We start from the raw sequence: 18,589 nt of genomic DNA, 5'->3' as shown, positions 1-18,589 counted from the left end.
ACTAAAATAGACTACGCCTTATACAGTTTCCTGCGGCATAAATAAATACTGGTAGTATAAAAGGAGCTGTTGCAACTAGCTGCTGCTCTCGTCAGCGCTGAAAGAAAGGATAATTATTATAATAGTTCATAAAAATGCAGCACAGTGACAATACATTTTATACACAAGAAGTTTGTAACGCCACTGACCCACCGAAGCACATTCAACCTGTGCTTAATGAGTCAGCCGTCACTCTGGGAGTAAAGAAACCAGTCTGCAGTGTTGTTAAGACACTTCACCGATAAACTTGAGGAACTGTACAGTAACAGTCGGCATTATGGTCATCAGCTTTCTCAGAGAGAGGGCAGGTTTTTTATTTAATATAGGCTATTTATCTTTGATAATTTTTCATTTACATGTAATGCAGCTGTATATTTTAAACAGGAATGAAACCCTGCAAGCATGTTTTTCTCCTATGCTGGAATGTTGTGTGGGCTAGCCGAACCTTCCTCCGCAGCGTTGTGGAGATGGGTCTAGCGTTGCGAGAATAAAGTTAAATTTTTTTAGGGATTCCTTCAGTATGGGGTATGCGGATTAAGCATTTTCAAATCAAAATCATGATTCAAAATAATTTGTTCAGCTAATCGTCAATTGGGTGCCATAAATAAAATTTAATATATTATATATTAATGTTGTTAACATAAATGTCAAGCTTTTGTTATACATGTTCTGTGTTTGACTGTTCAATGTTCCATGCTTATAATCATTGCTGGGCATTCTGTTCTCATCCTTGCATAAGAATATAGAGCAGTTTTTACAGCTTTTCATGTTATCTGTTACACAGCAAGTGTTGAACTTTAGCTATACTTAAAAAAATAAACGCTAATCAAATCGCGATATGTGGCAGATAAATCTCAATTAGATTTTTTTTTAACCCTAATGGTTTACCCCTAGGATAGGGTCATTGAATAATTGGGACAACAGGTCGATGAGAGTAATCTAAAATACAAACCAAAAGAATGATGGGAAACAATAATGAAGCACAAAAGAAAACAAGGTTATCAAATCACATCTTGCCCACATGTTTTGCTCTTGCTTTGGGTTTTGTGAAGATGGTATACATTGCACTATAGTACCAACTAATAAAATTGAGCAATTGGGTCCAAGTTCAACATTGTCGGTTTATGCCTTTCCTTCATAGATCCTCCAACAGGTGGACTTCAACAAGAAACCAGGGCGAATGAGCAAGAAACCCATCAATTTTGCAGTCATCCTGAAGCTTAGCAAGGTCAACCTAATGGAGAAAGCATACAAGGTAAATTTTACTAGGATCCACCACTTGTGGCCAGATTATTTTCTATACAGCTGATCAGATGTGTGGTTTAAGCCTTAGTTAATGTTATTTTAACATTGCTCCATTTCACTGCGTGTGTACATAAGGGGATTGAGGGCAATGCTGAAAGCCCCTTGTCAGGGCTCTAAAACTCTACATCCTCTGTCACCATGATCAGTCCTGCAGCCAAGAGGATTGCAGCACAGCCCTCTGGGATTATCCCCTGCACTCCGCTTGCTACGGCTGTTTTCACTGCTGCCACCTGGGCAGCTGCCACGAACCCCTGTCTCGTCGACTCTCAGCCGACCTGACTAAACAAGCACTGATCTGTCCAAACCTGAACACTTATTAGTCCACATAGGCTAGAAAATGTTTCATTTGGATTCACAGTGTGTTTATTGTCTAGCATGTTGACTAGGCATGTTCTATCCTAGTGCATGATCTGCAGAGTAATCCACTTCTGTTTATAAACCTGAGGTGACCGTATTCAGGTGATGGATTCCATGACCACTAGGCTAAACTTGCCTGATATTCAAACTTAATTGCAATTGCAATTTCACTTCATTCAGTCTGGCCTGATTTCTCTTTGGGAGAGAGTTTTTTTGTTTTTGCCGCTCCACAAAAGTGAAGCCAAAACATCTCAATAGCCCCCTCTGGCTGTCTGTTAGTTCAGGAAGCACTTGATTTGATATGCATGAGTTTTCAATGAATGCCAAAATGCACAATGATGCACAAAAAAAAAGAAAATTTACAGATTCAAATTTTTTTCCTGCATTTACAGCCCTAATGCAAGTTGTGTTTAACTGAACTCAAAAATAAAAAAAAGTAAAGGTGTCTGTTCATTTTAATTATGGATCATTACAAAGGTCGGTTCAGGTCCACACAAAACAATGCCGCTTAGGTGACTTATTAGCGCCAGTTGCATGTAAAATATAGCGGCTGTGGATGAGAGGGGAGTTTCTTATGTCACTGGCTAAAATCTCTTTAGGGGGTGCCGAAATAAATTCTCTATGCAGGGAAAACCCTGCAAACAGCTTTGCATGATCAGGCACCTGCATATGTGGCTGAAATACTCACCCATACTCGTCAGCTTGCTCTCTTAGGTCTGATATGTTAAATTTACTGTCTGTCCCACACACCCAGATCTTTTGAGTCTGTAGCACCCAGACTTTGGAATGCTCTCCCTCCATCCGTACCGTCTGCTGTTTCTGTGGACTCTTTTAAAATTCAGATAAAATGCATTGTGTTTTTAATGTGTATCTTGTATATTTGTATGTAAAGGAATTTGTGATTTTATCTGTGAAAAGCACTCTATAAAATAATTTTTATTTACCTAATTACTTGTCAATCTTGCTGTTCTGTTGCATTTTAGGACGGGTTGATTGACCAGCTGTATGACCTGATACTGGAATACTTTCACACACAGGCCAGCTCCATCGGCTTCCCGGAGCTTTCCTTGCCCACCGTCATTCAGGTAACACAAACTTTCAACTGATCCTGGAATGTCTTTATCTCCCCATATCTACACACGCCGTGTTGCAGAATGACATTGACTACTAATAAGGATGCTGCGACACTGAACATCAGTCCCAGAGTTTAGAACCTTTCTGAATAGATGATTCAGAATCAGCCAGGCTCTGGGTAAACAACCACAAACCCTACTCTGCTGTGCCGTATGGGTGGACTTGATGGGTTTTTTTTAACACGGGTTCCTCTTTTCTCATACTCCCCCTCTATGGCCCTGCAGCTGAAAACGTTCCTGAAAGAATGCAAAGTGGCCAATTACTGCAAGCCGGTGCGCCAGCTGCTGGAAAAGGTACAGGAGAACAGCAGCCACATCACAGGACGGAGACAGAAGGCCACCTTCGGAGTGGCCGATGCCACCGCTGTGGTAAGTGTGCATGCGTGTGCGCACACAAAGAGGGAGGAAGGGCAGGGGAACACTCTTTCCAGAGTCCTCATTTTACCTCTTCAATCCTTTAAAATGACTTATATGGCTTTAAATGAAATGAGCTGTAAATAAAGGCAGGTGCTCTCCCATCAAAACACAAGTATAACCCAGCTAAAGTTGGAGACAGACGCCGGTAGAGCAAAGTCTTGGTGAGCAGATGTAGTAACGTTTCTCAAGAAACATTGTCTGATAATTTAAATAAAATGAGCTAGTGTGACCATGGCGATGTGAGAAATATGCACTCGTCCAGAACACAGGACCTTGTTCCTGTATTTACTTTCTTGCTCCTGCCCCCAGAAACATCCGACCAACAAGAGGAGTGGACGTTCTTGTGTGATTTGTAACGGTGCATTTTGGTACGGTTGGATTTTTCCAGGTGTGAAACCAAACCAACCAAGGGTAAATCGCTCCAAGTTTACAAACTTGACAACTGATTTGGACCAAAGCAAACTACTGGTGTGAAAACGCGCTCCGAAGTGGAGTGTTGTGCCTGCCCAACTCTCAGATTATATTATCTCTACTTTGTACTTTACAGAACAATCACGTGTTTATTAAACTAGTATCTACCTTCCACTCCAGGCACTCTTATAATTAAACTCCATGCCTTCTCTTTTCTGTCATTTTCTTTATAAAACAAAACGGGAGAAAGAGGGTGCTGTAATTTGATACAAAAGCAGCACATAATATTGCTGATGACAGTAAATCATCTACCATCTAGTCATACCATGAGAATGAACTGGTCGTTTACTAATGCTCAACGATAAAACAATGTTCACACTAATTGAGTGCCAAATAGCGTGTTATTTAGCAAATAAGTACAAGAAGACAGTCGCTTAAGTAGGCTATTATGCCTGTGTTATAAATGTACATTTTCTATACACTGGGAATCCATAACATGCAAGGCTATAGGTTATTATTATTATTATTATTATTAGCATTAGCGACCTCATTTAAAAAATTTTTTTAGCAAACTGTTAGTCATAACTTTTTTTATTTGTGAAATAATTAGGGGTGTGACGAAACACTTGGCTCTCTAGACACGACATTGGGTTCATGACTAGATAAGATTTTAACATTATTTTAAAGAAAACTTAAACGATGGAAAAATAGTCTTTTATTCAATGGAAAGTCCCTGACCACACTTAAAGATTTTGCCACAAACTCAAATGGCTTTTCTTCTGTATAACTAACCTCTTCAGACCTAATAACTGCGGCGTCTGTTTGGAATTTTAGTCCTTGAGTAAGTCAGTCACTATTCTAAAAAGTATTGATTCACAAATTTAAATACGGAGACCTAAAAAATTTAACTGTAGCTCAAAAGTTTTCACAGTAAAAGAATTATAAGACAATCAACAAAATAAGATTGGAAGTTAATTAGGCCGGGAAGCCTGTCTATTATGTCCCTCTTGCTAATACATATCAGACCTAGTGAGGAGTTGTCTGTTTGCCAGCTTTGTTGACATGTTGTCAGTTGCTGTGGGTATGATTGATGATTCCAATACTTGACAAATCAATCCTTTTGTTGACGCTTTTATCAATGTTTTAACTTTTTCTCATTTTTGTCCCTTTTTTTCCAACAATTTTGATGCTTTTTTCAATGTTTGTCAATTTCTTAACTTATCTTTAGTTTCTGGTTATTTTGGAATTTATGGTCAATGAACCTCATTTATAAGAAATTATATCTAATGTTTGAGTTAGAAAAGTCGAAATTATTAATTATTTAGACTAAAATTAAAGGAATGTATGTTGATGGATAATCACAGACTGGAATATGTCAACTTTTGCTCAATACTATTTGGAAACCACTTTAATTTAATTTTCTCCAAACGCTATAAAATTGAATAAGACACCCCAAAATTAATGAAAGTAGAGATTTGTACTTGCTAAAGAGTGTTGTGTGGAATCAATCATGTTATTTTGAGTAATTAAAAAGAACATTGATATAGGAAAACAGGTCAATTTGACCCGAGGACAACATGAGGGTTAAAGGTCCCATGATATGGTGCTCATTGGATGCCCCCAATACCATATGTGAAGGCTCTTTCTCAAAATTCAGCCTTGGTGCAGAATTACAGCCAGGAGAGCCAGTCCCTCAATAAGCTTTACTTACTATGTGCCATTTCTGAGTCTGTAGCTTTTGACGAGGGGCGGGAGGGCAAGGTAGAGGCTGGGGGTGTGGCCTCAACCAACTGCCACTTTGCTCATTTGAAAGCCATGATGTTTCTCTCTCATGGGTGGGCCAAATTCTCTGGGCGGGCAAAGCAGAGAAAGGGGAGGTAACCTTGCCCCTTATGACCTAATTGCATGGCAAAGATAACTTTTTCACTCAAAACTTCTCTTTTAGGCTCTTGTCTAGTTGAACCAGAGGCAGCAGGCCATCCAATGTGACTGTCAAACCCTAAAGTCAGTAACTGATAATGGAGGCCACTTCCCTGTGTAAACTCTAAGCCTGGTTAAGAATGACCTTGTAGTTATTGAAAGGTCAGCGACGCCTCTGCCTTAAAGAGCAACCATTAGTGTGTTTTCTGTGTTGACTTGCTCTCTCTTTATGCTACCCGTCCTCACAAACATGCTTTGCTGCTGCTAAGAGTCTTGACATATATTCCTGATTAATATTTGAAAGTGGAGGATGGTCTTTGTGTAATTTAGTTGATGAGAAAATGTGTGTGTGCGTACACACATGGAGGTGTGTTTAAACTACAACAGACAGACAGCACGGCACCAGCTCATGTCGCCACGGCTCTCGGCTCAGCAGAGGCTGTCGCCATGGCATCCACTCCCTGGCATTGTAGCAGCGGTAAGTGTCACCGCAGGCGAAGGAGAGGGGACAGCCTTGCTGCTGCTGTGGAAAAGGCCACAGCCCCCCTCTGGCCGCAACCCCCTGCTGACATGCCACCCAAACTGAGAGCTAGTCTAATTAATAATGCCCAGCCTCCATCCATGTCGCGCTCTGATGTCTCTTGTCTTTCTTCTCTATGTGGAAATGTTTTATTTGTTGGAGTCGAGGCTGAATTCCAAAGTAGGTTTTCTAGTTTTATTTTCTTATCCTGTCTTTTTTGTGTGTACCGCATAGCCATCTTAATAGCCACATGGTAAATTGTGGTAAATGTGTTACGTTAACGGGCGCAGGAGGCCACAGTCTATTCGCTCTATTGGATTTGTTGGACAGATAATGTGATTGGGCCTAATCAATATCATCCACAAAGACCTTTAGGGGTTGGAGAAGATTTACTGGTGTCCCCTTTTCAGGCACCTTCAATCTGTCTTTTCCACATCTTCTGACTCTTATCACTGTCTCATCTGTCCATCTCTTTCTCCTGGTCAATCATTTTAGAACCTGAATAAAACTGCAGAAAGGCTCCTCTTAACGGACTGCAAATATAACTACCAGTATGGATATCCATGTTTATCAAGAAGCTCAGGCACAGTTAAATAAACCCACCCACACATGTTTATACGTTCCTCAATTACATTTTAATTACTATGTTCTCTGTCAGGCGGCTTGGGAGAAGCAGATCAAGGAGGAGGGGACTCCCCTCAGCAGGTACTACAGCCAATGGAAAAAGCTGAGGGAAAAGGAAATCCAGCTGGAGATCTCTGGAAAAGACAGGGTAACTATTCAACCTAGAAACCACCAACATTTGCCTCATCCCACTTAGTAATCATGAATAACTTCTGGCTATTTCTTTATGAATGTCACTCTGACCCACAAGAGATGTAAATTATGCTATATAACATTTACTGTTAGATCAGTTATTTTATGATCGTCATTATTGCAATGAAAGCAGGTTTGTGTATTTACCTTGCTGTTTTTGTGTTCTGTAAAGATGGAGGATCTGGAGCTCCCTGAGATCAAACGTAGGAAGATTCAGGAGAAGAAGGTGGAGGACAAGAAGGAGTTCAAGGATCTGTTTGAGTCCGACAGCGAATCAGACGGCGATGACGGAGAACTCAAAATCAAAGGCAAGCTGAGACTCACTAATGCTCACTCAGGTATTGAAATTGGCACGCTAAGGAGTTTTACTTATGGAATAGTAGACTGTGAGGTCTTGGCCTCTAGGGGGCTGTGTTTTGTTACAGCCTGGTGTTCCTGGTGCAAAAGCAACATTAAAGACTTGATGACAGTTCGTGTTGATTTCTGTTCTGCAACAGCCGCTATCTTAGAGTTGGCTACATGAAGCAGATCACCTGCAAAGCAGTTACCACAAGGCTCTGAGTTATTAAAACTCCACAGAGGCAGTTTCTGGGGAACTGAAAATTTAATTTAAAATCATACTCAAGAGAAAATCTCTGTTTATCAGATAGCTTGGCTCTTTCTCCTCAGAGAGAAACAGTCAGCCTGATCTTTCTTTAGACCCAGTGTGTCTCGTCCTCTTGGGGTCCTCCACGGGTCACAGGCAGCTGAAACCTCGCTTTTACAGCTTTACACTCGGCCACGCTCCAAGCTGAATAAAGCCCTCCGCAAGGTCACAGAGGAAAGGAGTAGGCGGCCGGGGATTTTTTTTTTTTTTTTTTTTATGCTCTGGTCTTCATTGTAGGAAGTCCCCACAAACGATGGGCCTTCCGCAAGCAGCAGCCTCCGCCTCTCAATCTCTGCCCAGCCCTCCCTGTCTTTCGTTCATCTTCCTCGTCCCCCCCCCCCCCCCCCCCCCCCACGCACACACACACGAGCTGAAACCCCCCGACAGGAAGTACAGGCTAGGATCCCAGCGGGGGTTTCTAATTCAAACCAGCCCAGTGGAACAGCCAGAGGTGGCCGCTCCCACTTCTCTCTCCCACGTTCCCTATTTCATTCAAGCCCCCCTCACTCTCTCTTTCTGCCTCTGTGGGTTTCAGCCAGCTGCTCCCGCATGTCCTCGCAACACGTGCACACACAAAGACACACATATCTTGACGCTAGCACAGAAACGCACACCCACCACCTTGTTGTCCAATCTTGAAGAGCCAAAAGCTTTTGGGCAGCTAACCAAAGCTCTTTGTGGTGTCGCATACTCCTGGAAATATGGGGAGTTTGAGAGGAGGGGGCTGATGAGTTTAGCCAACCTCTAAGGTACTACTAAAGTCCGCTAGCACCATGTGAGCAACAAAGGGTGGGAGAGAGTGACAGTATGTTTGTCATCTTAAATTAGGATAGAAAGGGAAGTACCTGAAGTTTTAATTGACATTGTTTATCTAGGTGTTTGTTTGCAGTGAAGCAGACAGATGAAGTAGCTCTGTTTTGCTTCTCTCTTCCTCACCCCCAGCTTTTCCTCACACCTCAACTTCAAAGCCCGTGGACCCCAGTTGTCCCTTTGGCTAGACAACACAAACACACACACATACTACACCCTGAGTATACCCCACCACAAATTCAGACAAACTCCCAACTTCTTTCCGGTGCACACAAACGCACAATAGCTCACACACCGACTCTACCATCATCCTCGTAGCTGTGGAACCTGCCTGCTATCTCCATTTGCTATATTTAGGCCGTGAGCGTAAGCTGTCTGAAATTGCCGGTAGTAAACTGTCATGGGTGTTTGTGGAGCAGCAGCAACGTTTGTAATTGACTCTCAGTTCCATCTCAGGAGGAAATAGATGCTTCCCGCTGCCTCTTATGCCTGTCCCACATATAGGTGTCTCCAAAGTCCTCAGACGTCAGTGATGCACCAATGTAACCTCAGGAATGTCTGAAGAAAGAAACAGGAAACCAAATTCAATGTAATGTTTTTCTCTGTCTCCCCTCAGGGAAAAAGGGCCACCTTGGGTCAGATGATGACAAGGATGATGATGATCTTGAAGATCTGTCTGACATGAGTGATGACGATGGGATGGAGTGCGAAGACTCAGGTTTGTACAATATCTGTGTCCAAAAAGAACCATACTGGTAGCACTAACAAATTTGTAGGTTTTAAACAATTTAAAGGTGCTATGTACTATTTAATTTAATATTCAGAAGAGCCTGTATTACCTATTCCATTGGTGAATTTGGGCAGGTATTAGGGATAAAACTTAAAGGTGCAAAATGTAATACTGACAGCTAGTGTTTAAATTAGTTACTGCAGTACAAATTAAAAATACTGGTGAGTTGTCTCCCTCGCTCCCTCCTCCCCAGACTCAAAGTTCACTAAGGTTGCCAGGCAGCAGCCATTATTTCGCTTTTCCAGACCCTCCTCCAAAGTACGCTGAAGGAGCATCCTCTTTTCCCAATTTACAGCCCCTCTCACTTTGCTTAAAATAACTCACCGTTGTCTGCTATGGCCACTGAACAGGATACACGTAAACGACCGTGGTCCGCTTGCCTGATCCTCCGGTAACCTTAGCAGGGTTAGCATAGCGGCGTTGGCGACAGTCGCAATCTCTTTACTGGCTGCGTCTCAATTTGTTTTTACTACTAGCCATATAATTTAATGTACACAAATATTGAAATGACGATAAATGCGTGAGAAATTACCCTGAAGCTAATGCTTAGCTACCTGTTCAGGAGGAAACCAGCCAATTCTATTTGTCTGTTTGCTGCTTTCATGGCTGTACTAATGTTACAGCGGTAGGTATAGGTATATCTGGCTGCTATCTGGTTGCTGCTTTTCTAAAGTTGCCTTCAGATGACAAGATATTTGGTAATCGTGATGTTGGGCACAGGGCACTTGCAGAGGCAAAGTGTCACTAAATAGACAAGCGAAGTTGAGCATTGCATTTAGCTACGTTGTAAACAATACACCTATTCACAAACATGTTAGCCCTAACACTTCTCCATGCATCACTTTCCAGGCGAGATCATGGTATACTTTTAATCGATGCGGAACTAAACACAGAAAATGAATTTTTCTTTCATCACTCTCTACCTCCCCTGCTTGCATGTTCTGGCCCCTTCCAGCTCGGTTTAGCTACGACCTTTTTGATTGCGCTTTAAAAGGTTAGCGGAAGCCTGCTAATTACACAATTCCTTAAATTAATAAACTAGTACAAGTTAACAGAACAGAAACCTTCTGCTATACTGTAAAAACTGTAAGGGATGTCAAATGAAACAGTGTGTTTAACAACCAAAACATGAAATATATCTAGATGAGTCTTAAAGTGTAATAAACCAAGAAACATCTTTGCACATCTAATGTAGCTGTATAAACAGGAGCACAAGGTAAAAAGTAATGTAGAATACACTTGGTAACCCAACTATTTTTATTTGAGGAAATAAATTTAGTAATTAACATTTTACTTTAACCTCCCCCTATTTACAAGCAATATATAATCATTCAATAAATGGTTTATAACACTTTAATGTAGTAAGGAGATTTGTGTTCATGTATTTGTCAACAGCTATAACTTGTCCTGTAGACACCCTTAAGTAGAGGCTAATGTATAAACAAATAATGAATGGCAATATAGTAAAAACACTTGTAATAATAATCAAATATGCCTTCATAAGAAGCTATCATTGTTAAAAATACTGTACATTAATAAACACTTAAAAATGTCCTTTTATCAAATAATTTATGTGCACATATTATTATTATAAACAAATGTTTACGTCTTGGTACCTGCCAGGCATCATACATTCCCATGTGGCTGAATGTGAAGTAAAAGATCTTCCTGTTTGTATTATAGATGATGAAGATGGGGATGAAAAGGCCTCTAAGGCTCCTCAGCCGCTGTCCTCCTCTGCCCTGATAAAACTGGCAGAAGGAGATGAGGATCTTGTGGAGGACCTGGAGCTGTCTGATGAAGACTGAGGTTCATGGATGCACACACTCAAGTTTACCTGAGAGACTTTTATGCTCTCTGCCTTATTAACCACCTATGTTTTGAATAATATTGGCCTTTTTGCTATTTTCTTTACTTTTGAACGTTTTACTTACTTCAGCTGTACAGTACAAGAATGTTTATGATGTAATTTTATTAAGCATTGAAATTGTATTAAAAAAAAGTTAAAGAGCCCAGCTTGTTTTCTCCATTTTTTTATGCTAATTAATTGAAGCGTGTACATTAGTGCATCTGAAACGAGTCATTTGTGTCCTTCATGTGCACACCTGTAGGCAGCCTCAGGCTTTGTGAGGACGCACTATTTGTAGAGCGCTATGAGCCAGGCCGAGCCAGGATGGGCCGGCCAAGAGGAGGGGTACAGAGAGGCGGGTGTTGATCCCTGAGGCAGCAATGCTGTGCCAGGCTGGCAGGGTGGCGTCTGATGGTGTGCCAAGACTTTCTGCCCAGGTGGTAGAGCAGCAACACAGGCTGGTCTGTTTCTGTGCCAACTCCTTACCCACCCCCTGTCAGACCACTATCTTCTCTTTCTGTGTATTCACATGCTCAGACACGGCTTTCCTACTCCAACTTATCCCCTTTTCTTTCTCGATTTCGGTGCACCCTTCGCCACTAAAGGTGGTACTGGTCTTTTGTTGGCTGAACAATTATTGCATGCATTTACTGGTGGTACAATACATGACAGTCGTCACGATACGGTGTCACTTTTTCTCTGTAGCTGTTTTCAGTGAATACAGAACATTGTGGTGCAGTGGCCCAGCCTAAAGCGTGGGGAAGTCCCAGTAGAGTGTAGCGCATACTGCTTCAGTGTAAACTCTTTGAAGTAGAAAGGTGAGTGGGGTTTTTCCTGGTTCTGGTCCTGTATGTCTGTGTGTGGGTGGATGAGGAGAGTCAGGTTTATCCCCACAGGCATGGGAGGTCTTGGCCTGTGGCTGAACCTCACACTCTGACAGCTGGTGTTAACCTGAACTGTGCCCCGCACCCCATGGGCCACCTCCCTTTTACACACACACACACACACACACACACACACACACACGAGACCACATACTCTCTCCTGCATTTTTTTAAAAACTTTTTTTACAGGAGCCGGGCACACAAACAGGAGAGAAAAGAGAAAGTAGAGGCATTTCTTTAGGATTTATTTCACCTGTGTGGTGAATAGAAAAATAGGATGAAGACAAAACTTTTGAAGGGAAATCTAGAGACCATTTAATTGCTTGCTTGCGTAGTTTAAGAAAAAAAGAATCCAAAACAAATTTATAACATTTGCATTAAGAGCTTTGTGCCTTTTCTTTTCCCTGCAACCAAGATAAAACACAGTAAAAGTATCTTTGGAATCTGTCTTAAGGGCTAATTATAATACATATCAATCTGCTTTATCTACTACATCAAAAGGCCTATAAATATTTTTTTCCTCATATTTATATGCTGAAGTAGCATTCAAGATTGGAGCGTCTTAATATTACACATTAACAAAATGGTAGAACAAAAGAGTAAACAAAAGTACCACCAAAGTTCAGAATGTCACATTTTTTGTCAGTAAAGAATCTTATTCGTGCAACTACATTTAACAAAAAGTAAAAGTACCACGTATGTTAACCTTCAGGATATTTTCATCTTAAGCATGATTCTGTACAAATTTTGCATGTTTTTCCTACCTCCCACAGTAGTCAACACAAGCATTCTATGACATAAGCCACACCATAGTCGCCATTGAGGCTTTTTCACTTCAACATTTTTAAGCATCTGAATGTCTGTAAATGACAGCGCTACCTGTGTAGTGACACAAATGCAGTTCATAATGTGAGGCACTAGCCTAGCATTTCCCTGTTGGACCAGTCTTTCTCTGAGACCATTAATGAAAAAAGAAGCAGACACATTATGAAACATGATTTCAATTCCACACATCCGGTCATCTTTGGTATCGGGACAGTGGAATGCATAGTTGCAGTGATAAGAGGGACAGATCTGGTGCAGCTCAGCATATGCTTCAACTCCAGCCTCGAAAAAGGCTGCTCCACACTGCTGTTTGGCCTCGGGGAAACCGGCGAGGGGAGAGGCAAAAAGGGGAGCGGTGTCTCTTTTCAAATTCCTGGGTTGTGCAGGGCTTGCGGTGAGAGCAGTTCGAGAGACGAGTAAGTGAGCTGAGCTTCCTCCAACCCAGGAGGGAAGGAAGAGTTTCCGCTAGCGTCTGACTGTCTGACTTGCAAGAATTTCGTATTTGTGGCAGGGCTTTGCTCATTTTTTTTGGCAGGCTGTCTGCAACCAGCTGTCTTCTTTCCTCTTTTTCTTCCTCCTCCTCTGTTCCTGTCGCTTCACGTGTATCCCTTCCAACCCAGTTGGTATGGATTCTGGTCAGCTACAGCAACTGCAGAGGAACTCCAGAAGCTGATTGTTTTGTTAGATAAGGTTCATTTGTCTTTTATTCCAGTCCAAAATGTTCCACTAAATTTCAGCGTAAAGGTCCCAAGGTGGGGAGAGTTTTGTAAATAAGGAACCTCGAGGTTAGGTTAGTTGTATGCAGGTCTATCCTCCTCACACCTGCTTGTCCTCTCCTACGAAGGAGTTTTAGCCTCGTATCTGCCCACTACCGTGGAGCCGTTACCATTTTCTTGTTTTGGGGAGGAGCACCCTGGGGTAGGGCCGCTGTACGGAGAGGAGCTGCTGCTGGTTGAGGTGTGTCTGTGGGGCAGGGAGAGAGAGAGAGGAAGGGGGGTGTCTGACGGTGTGGTCAGGGGTTCCCGATCCCGTTCTGGGGGGCGCAGTGCGGCAGAAGGTGGAAACGGGAACGCCAGCGGAAACCCAGTCATGTAGAAAAGTCTGCCCACACGCCGTGCCACCTGAGGAGAGGAGACCATTTGACTGTCAGTACAGCCTGTTGAGTGTTGTATAATGAACTAATACTGTATTTTAAACAGAGAGAGTAGAAGAGAGGCTGCAGTCTGGGGCTGGCTAGTTTAAGGGAATAATCTATGCTACACTAGCAGTTTGTCTTGGGCCTATGGACAGAAACACATTCAAACACAAGTCCACTCGAACACACACGCAGGTCTGTGGTGTGTGTACCTGTGAGCGGATCTTGAGCGCGGGCCCCAGCTTTAGTCCCATGGTGTTGAGCAGGTGCTCCTCAGTGAGCAGCGGTAATGTCTCTCCATCAATGGCCTGCTCCCGAAACACCTGGCAGAGACACAGCTGCTTCAGCCACAGCCCCGACATATAGACGCACACAGAAACACCCTCGACACACAAACCTACACATTCATTCACACAACCTACAAAAAAAGTGACTGTTCCAAAATGTTACATACCCATTTTGAGAGGTAAAACATTTTTACAATATAGCGGAAGCAGTTGTGGAGAAAATTATTCTTAAAAAGGTTTAGATTTTCAACTGTCTCCTAACCCAGTATTCACATGCCCATTGTATATTATTGGTCACTGGAATCTTTCCTCTTCTCAATACTGGCCATGAAGAAATCTCCAAATTACTAGTGTGACTATAGTGTAAGAGACGAGAGGGATGCATTTCTAAAGTTCATCTGAACCTAATGGGAGGGAATGTCATACTAAGATTGTATTTTAAAGGAGACTATTGCAGTGCCCATTGCATGCCTGTTTGGAACGAGCCGATTGCTAGGTTCCCAATGTTACTTTTTTATTCTTCACAACTTGGTAACACCCATCACTTTACTGGCAGTATTGCCAAAAGATGAAGGCACCTTGTCTTGAGAAGCTTGTTTTATTGTTCAGTTAACTCACTTATCATACACACATCGTCTTTGCTATCTATTTCCTCTCACCCGCACTTGTACGCTACTCTCAATATGGCACCGCTCTCTACTTGCTCAAACACGCACTGACACTCAACACACTTGCCATTCTCACTTGCGCTACTCGTAACATGCTGCTTGCAGTGTCGTTGGGTGGCGTGGCCATTCAAAGCCTCAAAAACAACTTATCTGAAGGATAAATGTAGTGCATTTATATAGCCTCTTTCTACCTTGCCGGACAAAGTGCTTAAAATTTGCCTCTCATTCACCACCCACTACATAATGCGCCCGTAGGCTTGCTGCTGCTACTCAGTGAGCGTGTTCCCTGTGACAACTTTTGCACATGCAGGATTGTTTGACACACACACACACACACACACACACACACACACACACACACACACACACACACACACACACCTTGATTCAAAGTTAGATGCCCAATTGATTACACTGAATCAGTTGGAGCCTTGTATTAGCTTCAGCTGAACTTTACAAATATTTTTTGCACAAAGAAAGGCTTGTTGATTTTTGTCATGTTACATTGGAGTCACTTCCCACCCCAACTAATAACTAAAACTACTAAAAACCTATTGACACATGAGTATTGTGTGAAACCACAAATTTTTTATTTATTTATATACTTAGTTAAAGATTGATATAAATAAAGGTAAGATTGGCTCACTTTTCTCAAATTCTGGATATTTCATTTTGGAACAAAATATGGCTATTCAAACAAATCCACACTTGAGTCACACACAGGCTTCAGGTGTACATGCACTGCTAACTTGCCCTCATTCATACAAAGCCCACTGATATGGCTGCAATTGTGAACATGATCATTCGTGCATCCACACATTCACACTATACTTGAAGGTGTCTGTAGGTTTTGTGTTTCCATCTGGACATACGAGAGGCCTTTGAAAGCACTACAGTAGTGTTGCAGTACATATTATATCTTGGTCAATGTTCTTCTATGGTTAGTAGTCAGCCTGCCCCTGGCCTCCATCCCCTCCTCTCTCTCTCTTCTCTCTATGTCCTCACCTGTGTGTATTCAGCACATCCAGCCAGGCTACTTATGAAGCCACACACGTCCTCCACACTCCACTTGCTGATGTCCTCCACAGGGTTTGCTGTGGCTGAGTCCTCCCCATCCATGAAGAGACCTCCCACAGAGCCTGAAAGTGCAGCAGTGGGTGAAAATAATGTGTCAATATAAACACTGGGTACAAAGTTGCTATAAAGTGCTGCCATTTTTTTAGTGATGCAAAATGTGAAAACTGCAAGCTTAGAGACACTTAAAAATGTGCTGTCAACATTTTTCCAAAATGCAGCTAAAACAATTTTTGGTAGTACTGTGAAATTTAGTCATGAGTTTGAGAAGAAAACCTTTAATTTAAGAAATAAATGACATTTTCATTATCAGTGAAAACTGTGGATGATTGAGTATATAATGTTTAAAAAAACAGTGACAAATACAAATCAAACTTTCTTAGAGCCTGAGGTGATATCAAATTTTTGTGATGTTTTGGTGATATTTAAAATGAAAAAAGAGAAAATCTGTAAATCCTCACATTGAGAAGGTGGAACCAGTGAATGTTTGGGTACCTTTGTTTAATAAATCCATAACTATTAATTGATAATCAGTTATTGTGGATTTACTTTTTATGGATAAATCAACAAAACAGCTCTAATGACTAGATTTCAATCTTCTATAGTTAAATTGCTCATGTTGGGAATTTGTACAATGGTAGGATTAGTTAGTTTTTGTTAGTTTTCTTATTTATGTGAACAAACAACTCCCTCCTTTCTGCCCTCGTGGCTGTGCTGCTGGTGGTGTGCACAAGGGTCACACTGGGGTCAGAGGCATGGCCCCTAACAGGGAGAGGTCTCCACACTAGAGACACGCACACAAAGAGTGACGCTAATGGGTTTCACATGTCAGCTGTGTGTATTATGTATGTGTGTCTCTTACCCGTGTGAAAGTAGGGGTTGGCGTAGGGGAATCCAATGGGCAATGACTGGGTGTGAAGAGCAGGCAGTGGTGGCATGAACCCAGGTGGCAGGTGGTACTTGACATCAGCCTTGCCCAGTCCAGGGGTGAAGAGATGGTGACTGGGTGACTCTGTACCTGCTGAACTACAAGCAGCGCTCAGCCTGCCGGAGCTCTCTCCAGTCTCCTTGGCACTGTCACATACTCCCTTGCTGCAAGTCTCTTTACCACTGTCTCTCTCCCTGTCCCTGGGTTTAATGCTGGATTTGACCCCGACACTGTCCTGCCTTTCCTCACACATCTCTGTCTCACTGTCCGAGTCCTTCATCTCCTCATCCTGCACCTCTCTGTCTCCCTCCCTTCCTCTGTCCTCTCTTCCTCCTCTAGGATCCCCAGCATGGAGCTGTGTCTGGGGGGCCCTGCGGGGAGCCTTCCTGGATTCGGCATCTGGCACAGCGGTGGATCTCTGTGCCTGGGTTTCTTTGGGTGTGGAGGGTGGCCCAGGTTGTTGATGCTGGTGGTGGCTGAGGGTTAGGAGGGGTGTGGCAGCCCCATGGCGAAGCACTAGCATTGCATTTGAGCGGCGAGCCAGTTCCTCACGGAGTGGATGGCCCTCTGGGATGTCGTGGAGGCTCCGCAGGGCTGGATGGTCGGGAGGCAGGCCGGAAGGCAGAGCTCCCAAAGTGTCGGAGCCCAGAAGACGCTGCTGCTGTTGTCGCTGGTGGAGACTTTCCAACTCTTTCTGTCTCAGCAGCTCTGCTGACATCTCAAGTCTAAGGCAGTGAAACATAGAGGGACTTTAACGTGCAGGCCACATGTTTAACATATCTTCAAAAAAAAAAATCTTCCCACCTTGAATCTATTTTATTGCTGTACAATAAACTCACCCAACAAGACTTAGCGGTCATAATTTACTATTACACAGGGCTGCTATAATTACACTATTGTTACATTACAACACACACACCTGGCCAGATTCTGCTTCCTTAGCATCTCCTGTTGTCGCGCAAAGAGCTCAGCTTGAGCTGGTTGAAGGAAACCATAACCTGTGATAAAAACAGTAAGAAAATGCATACCTGTAAGCAAAAATGCATAAAGTCAAAGTGACATGCAAGTTCCCAAGATGCAATTCGATGAGAAAACCTCTCTCTGCACTATATTTTTACACCTTTTTTGTAAGCTGCTGAAAACTGCTGCTGAAAATTTCAATTTCCTTGCGGGAGTCATCCCAAAGGATCAATAAAGAGAAGTCTATGTAACAAGGTTACCAAAAGGCACTCCGCAAAAAAACTATTCTACTTGACTGTTTACTGCAAGTTATATTCTGCAACTATCGTACTGTTATAAAATCTGAAATTATAAAACGGATAGCTCAAATCAAGTAATATGATTGGTTCATAGCCATGACAACCATAATGGCTATAATTCAAATTCCTTCAAAATCACTCTGTGTCAGAAAAACAAAACAAAGTTAGCTAGTAGGCCTAAGGGATGCTACAAAACGGAATTATTAAAAACTAAAATGAACTGAACACGGTTAAGCAAATAAAATGGACTGTCAAGTGCTTTGAAGACTGGTGTGCAGAAAAAGGTTTAGTTTTAGACCTTAAGACAATGACATTTTGTGAGATTTTTATGCGACTGTCAGAAACGATAATGGTGAGCTCCATGGCCTGAGCAGCTATGCTGGTCTCTGTGCTGGACTTAAAGGAACGCGCCAACTTATTGGGACTTTAGCTCATTCACCATAACCCCCCGAGTTAGACAAGTTGATACATACACTTCTCATCTCCATCTGTGCTGTAACTCTGTCTGACGCCCCC

General features: G+C 42.4%; 2 protein-coding genes and 1 long non-coding RNA gene across 7 annotated transcripts in view; 2 read left to right on the top strand and 1 right to left on the bottom strand.

Moving 5' to 3' along the window:
• Positions 1-11,176, top strand: part of noc2l (NOC2-like nucleolar associated transcriptional repressor) — a 22,934-nt gene extending 11,758 nt beyond the window's left edge. The window contains exons 12-18 of the mRNA XM_032522093.1: positions 1,181-1,294; positions 2,685-2,786; positions 3,060-3,203; positions 6,761-6,874; positions 7,091-7,226; positions 8,991-9,092; positions 10,848-11,176. Of these exons, the coding sequence (XP_032377984.1) occupies positions 1,181-1,294; positions 2,685-2,786; positions 3,060-3,203; positions 6,761-6,874; positions 7,091-7,226; positions 8,991-9,092; positions 10,848-10,972 (837 nt within the window). The 3' untranslated portion in view covers positions 10,973-11,176. The remainder of the gene's footprint in view (positions 1-1,180; positions 1,295-2,684; positions 2,787-3,059; positions 3,204-6,760; positions 6,875-7,090; positions 7,227-8,990; positions 9,093-10,847) is intronic.
• A 931-nt stretch (positions 11,177-12,107) lies between these two features.
• The window catches only part of LOC116693249 (uncharacterized), a 16,183-nt gene continuing 9,701 nt past the window's right edge, over positions 12,108-18,589 (top strand). Inside the window, exon 1 of the long non-coding RNA XR_004332878.1 lies at positions 12,108-12,120. This is a non-coding gene — a long non-coding RNA (uncharacterized LOC116693249). The remainder of the gene's footprint in view (positions 12,121-18,589) is intronic.
• Positions 12,126-18,589, bottom strand: part of samd11 (sterile alpha motif domain containing 11) — a 56,382-nt gene continuing 49,918 nt past the window's right edge. For 2 of the 5 annotated variants that reach the window (XM_032522087.1, XM_032522089.1), the window contains exons 9-13: positions 17,734-17,812; positions 16,749-17,539; positions 15,818-15,951; positions 14,070-14,195; positions 12,126-13,843 (exon numbers count right to left, since the gene is read on the bottom strand). In XM_032522087.1, the coding sequence (XP_032377978.1) occupies positions 13,559-13,843; positions 14,070-14,195; positions 15,818-15,951; positions 16,749-17,539; positions 17,734-17,812 (1,415 nt within the window). In that variant the 3' untranslated portion in view covers positions 12,126-13,558. The remainder of the gene's footprint in view (positions 13,844-14,069; positions 14,196-15,817; positions 15,952-16,748; positions 17,540-17,733; positions 17,813-18,589) is intronic. The other 3 variants (XM_032522088.1, XM_032522090.1, XM_032522092.1) reach the window with 3 other exon arrangements.

The sequence above is a fragment of the Etheostoma spectabile genome, chromosome 7 (genome assembly GCF_008692095.1).
Source record: "Etheostoma spectabile isolate EspeVRDwgs_2016 chromosome 7, UIUC_Espe_1.0, whole genome shotgun sequence".
In the NCBI taxonomy this organism is placed as follows: domain Eukaryota; kingdom Metazoa; phylum Chordata; class Actinopteri; order Perciformes; family Percidae; genus Etheostoma; species Etheostoma spectabile.
This window is presented reverse-complemented; position numbering and strand designations above follow the sequence as displayed.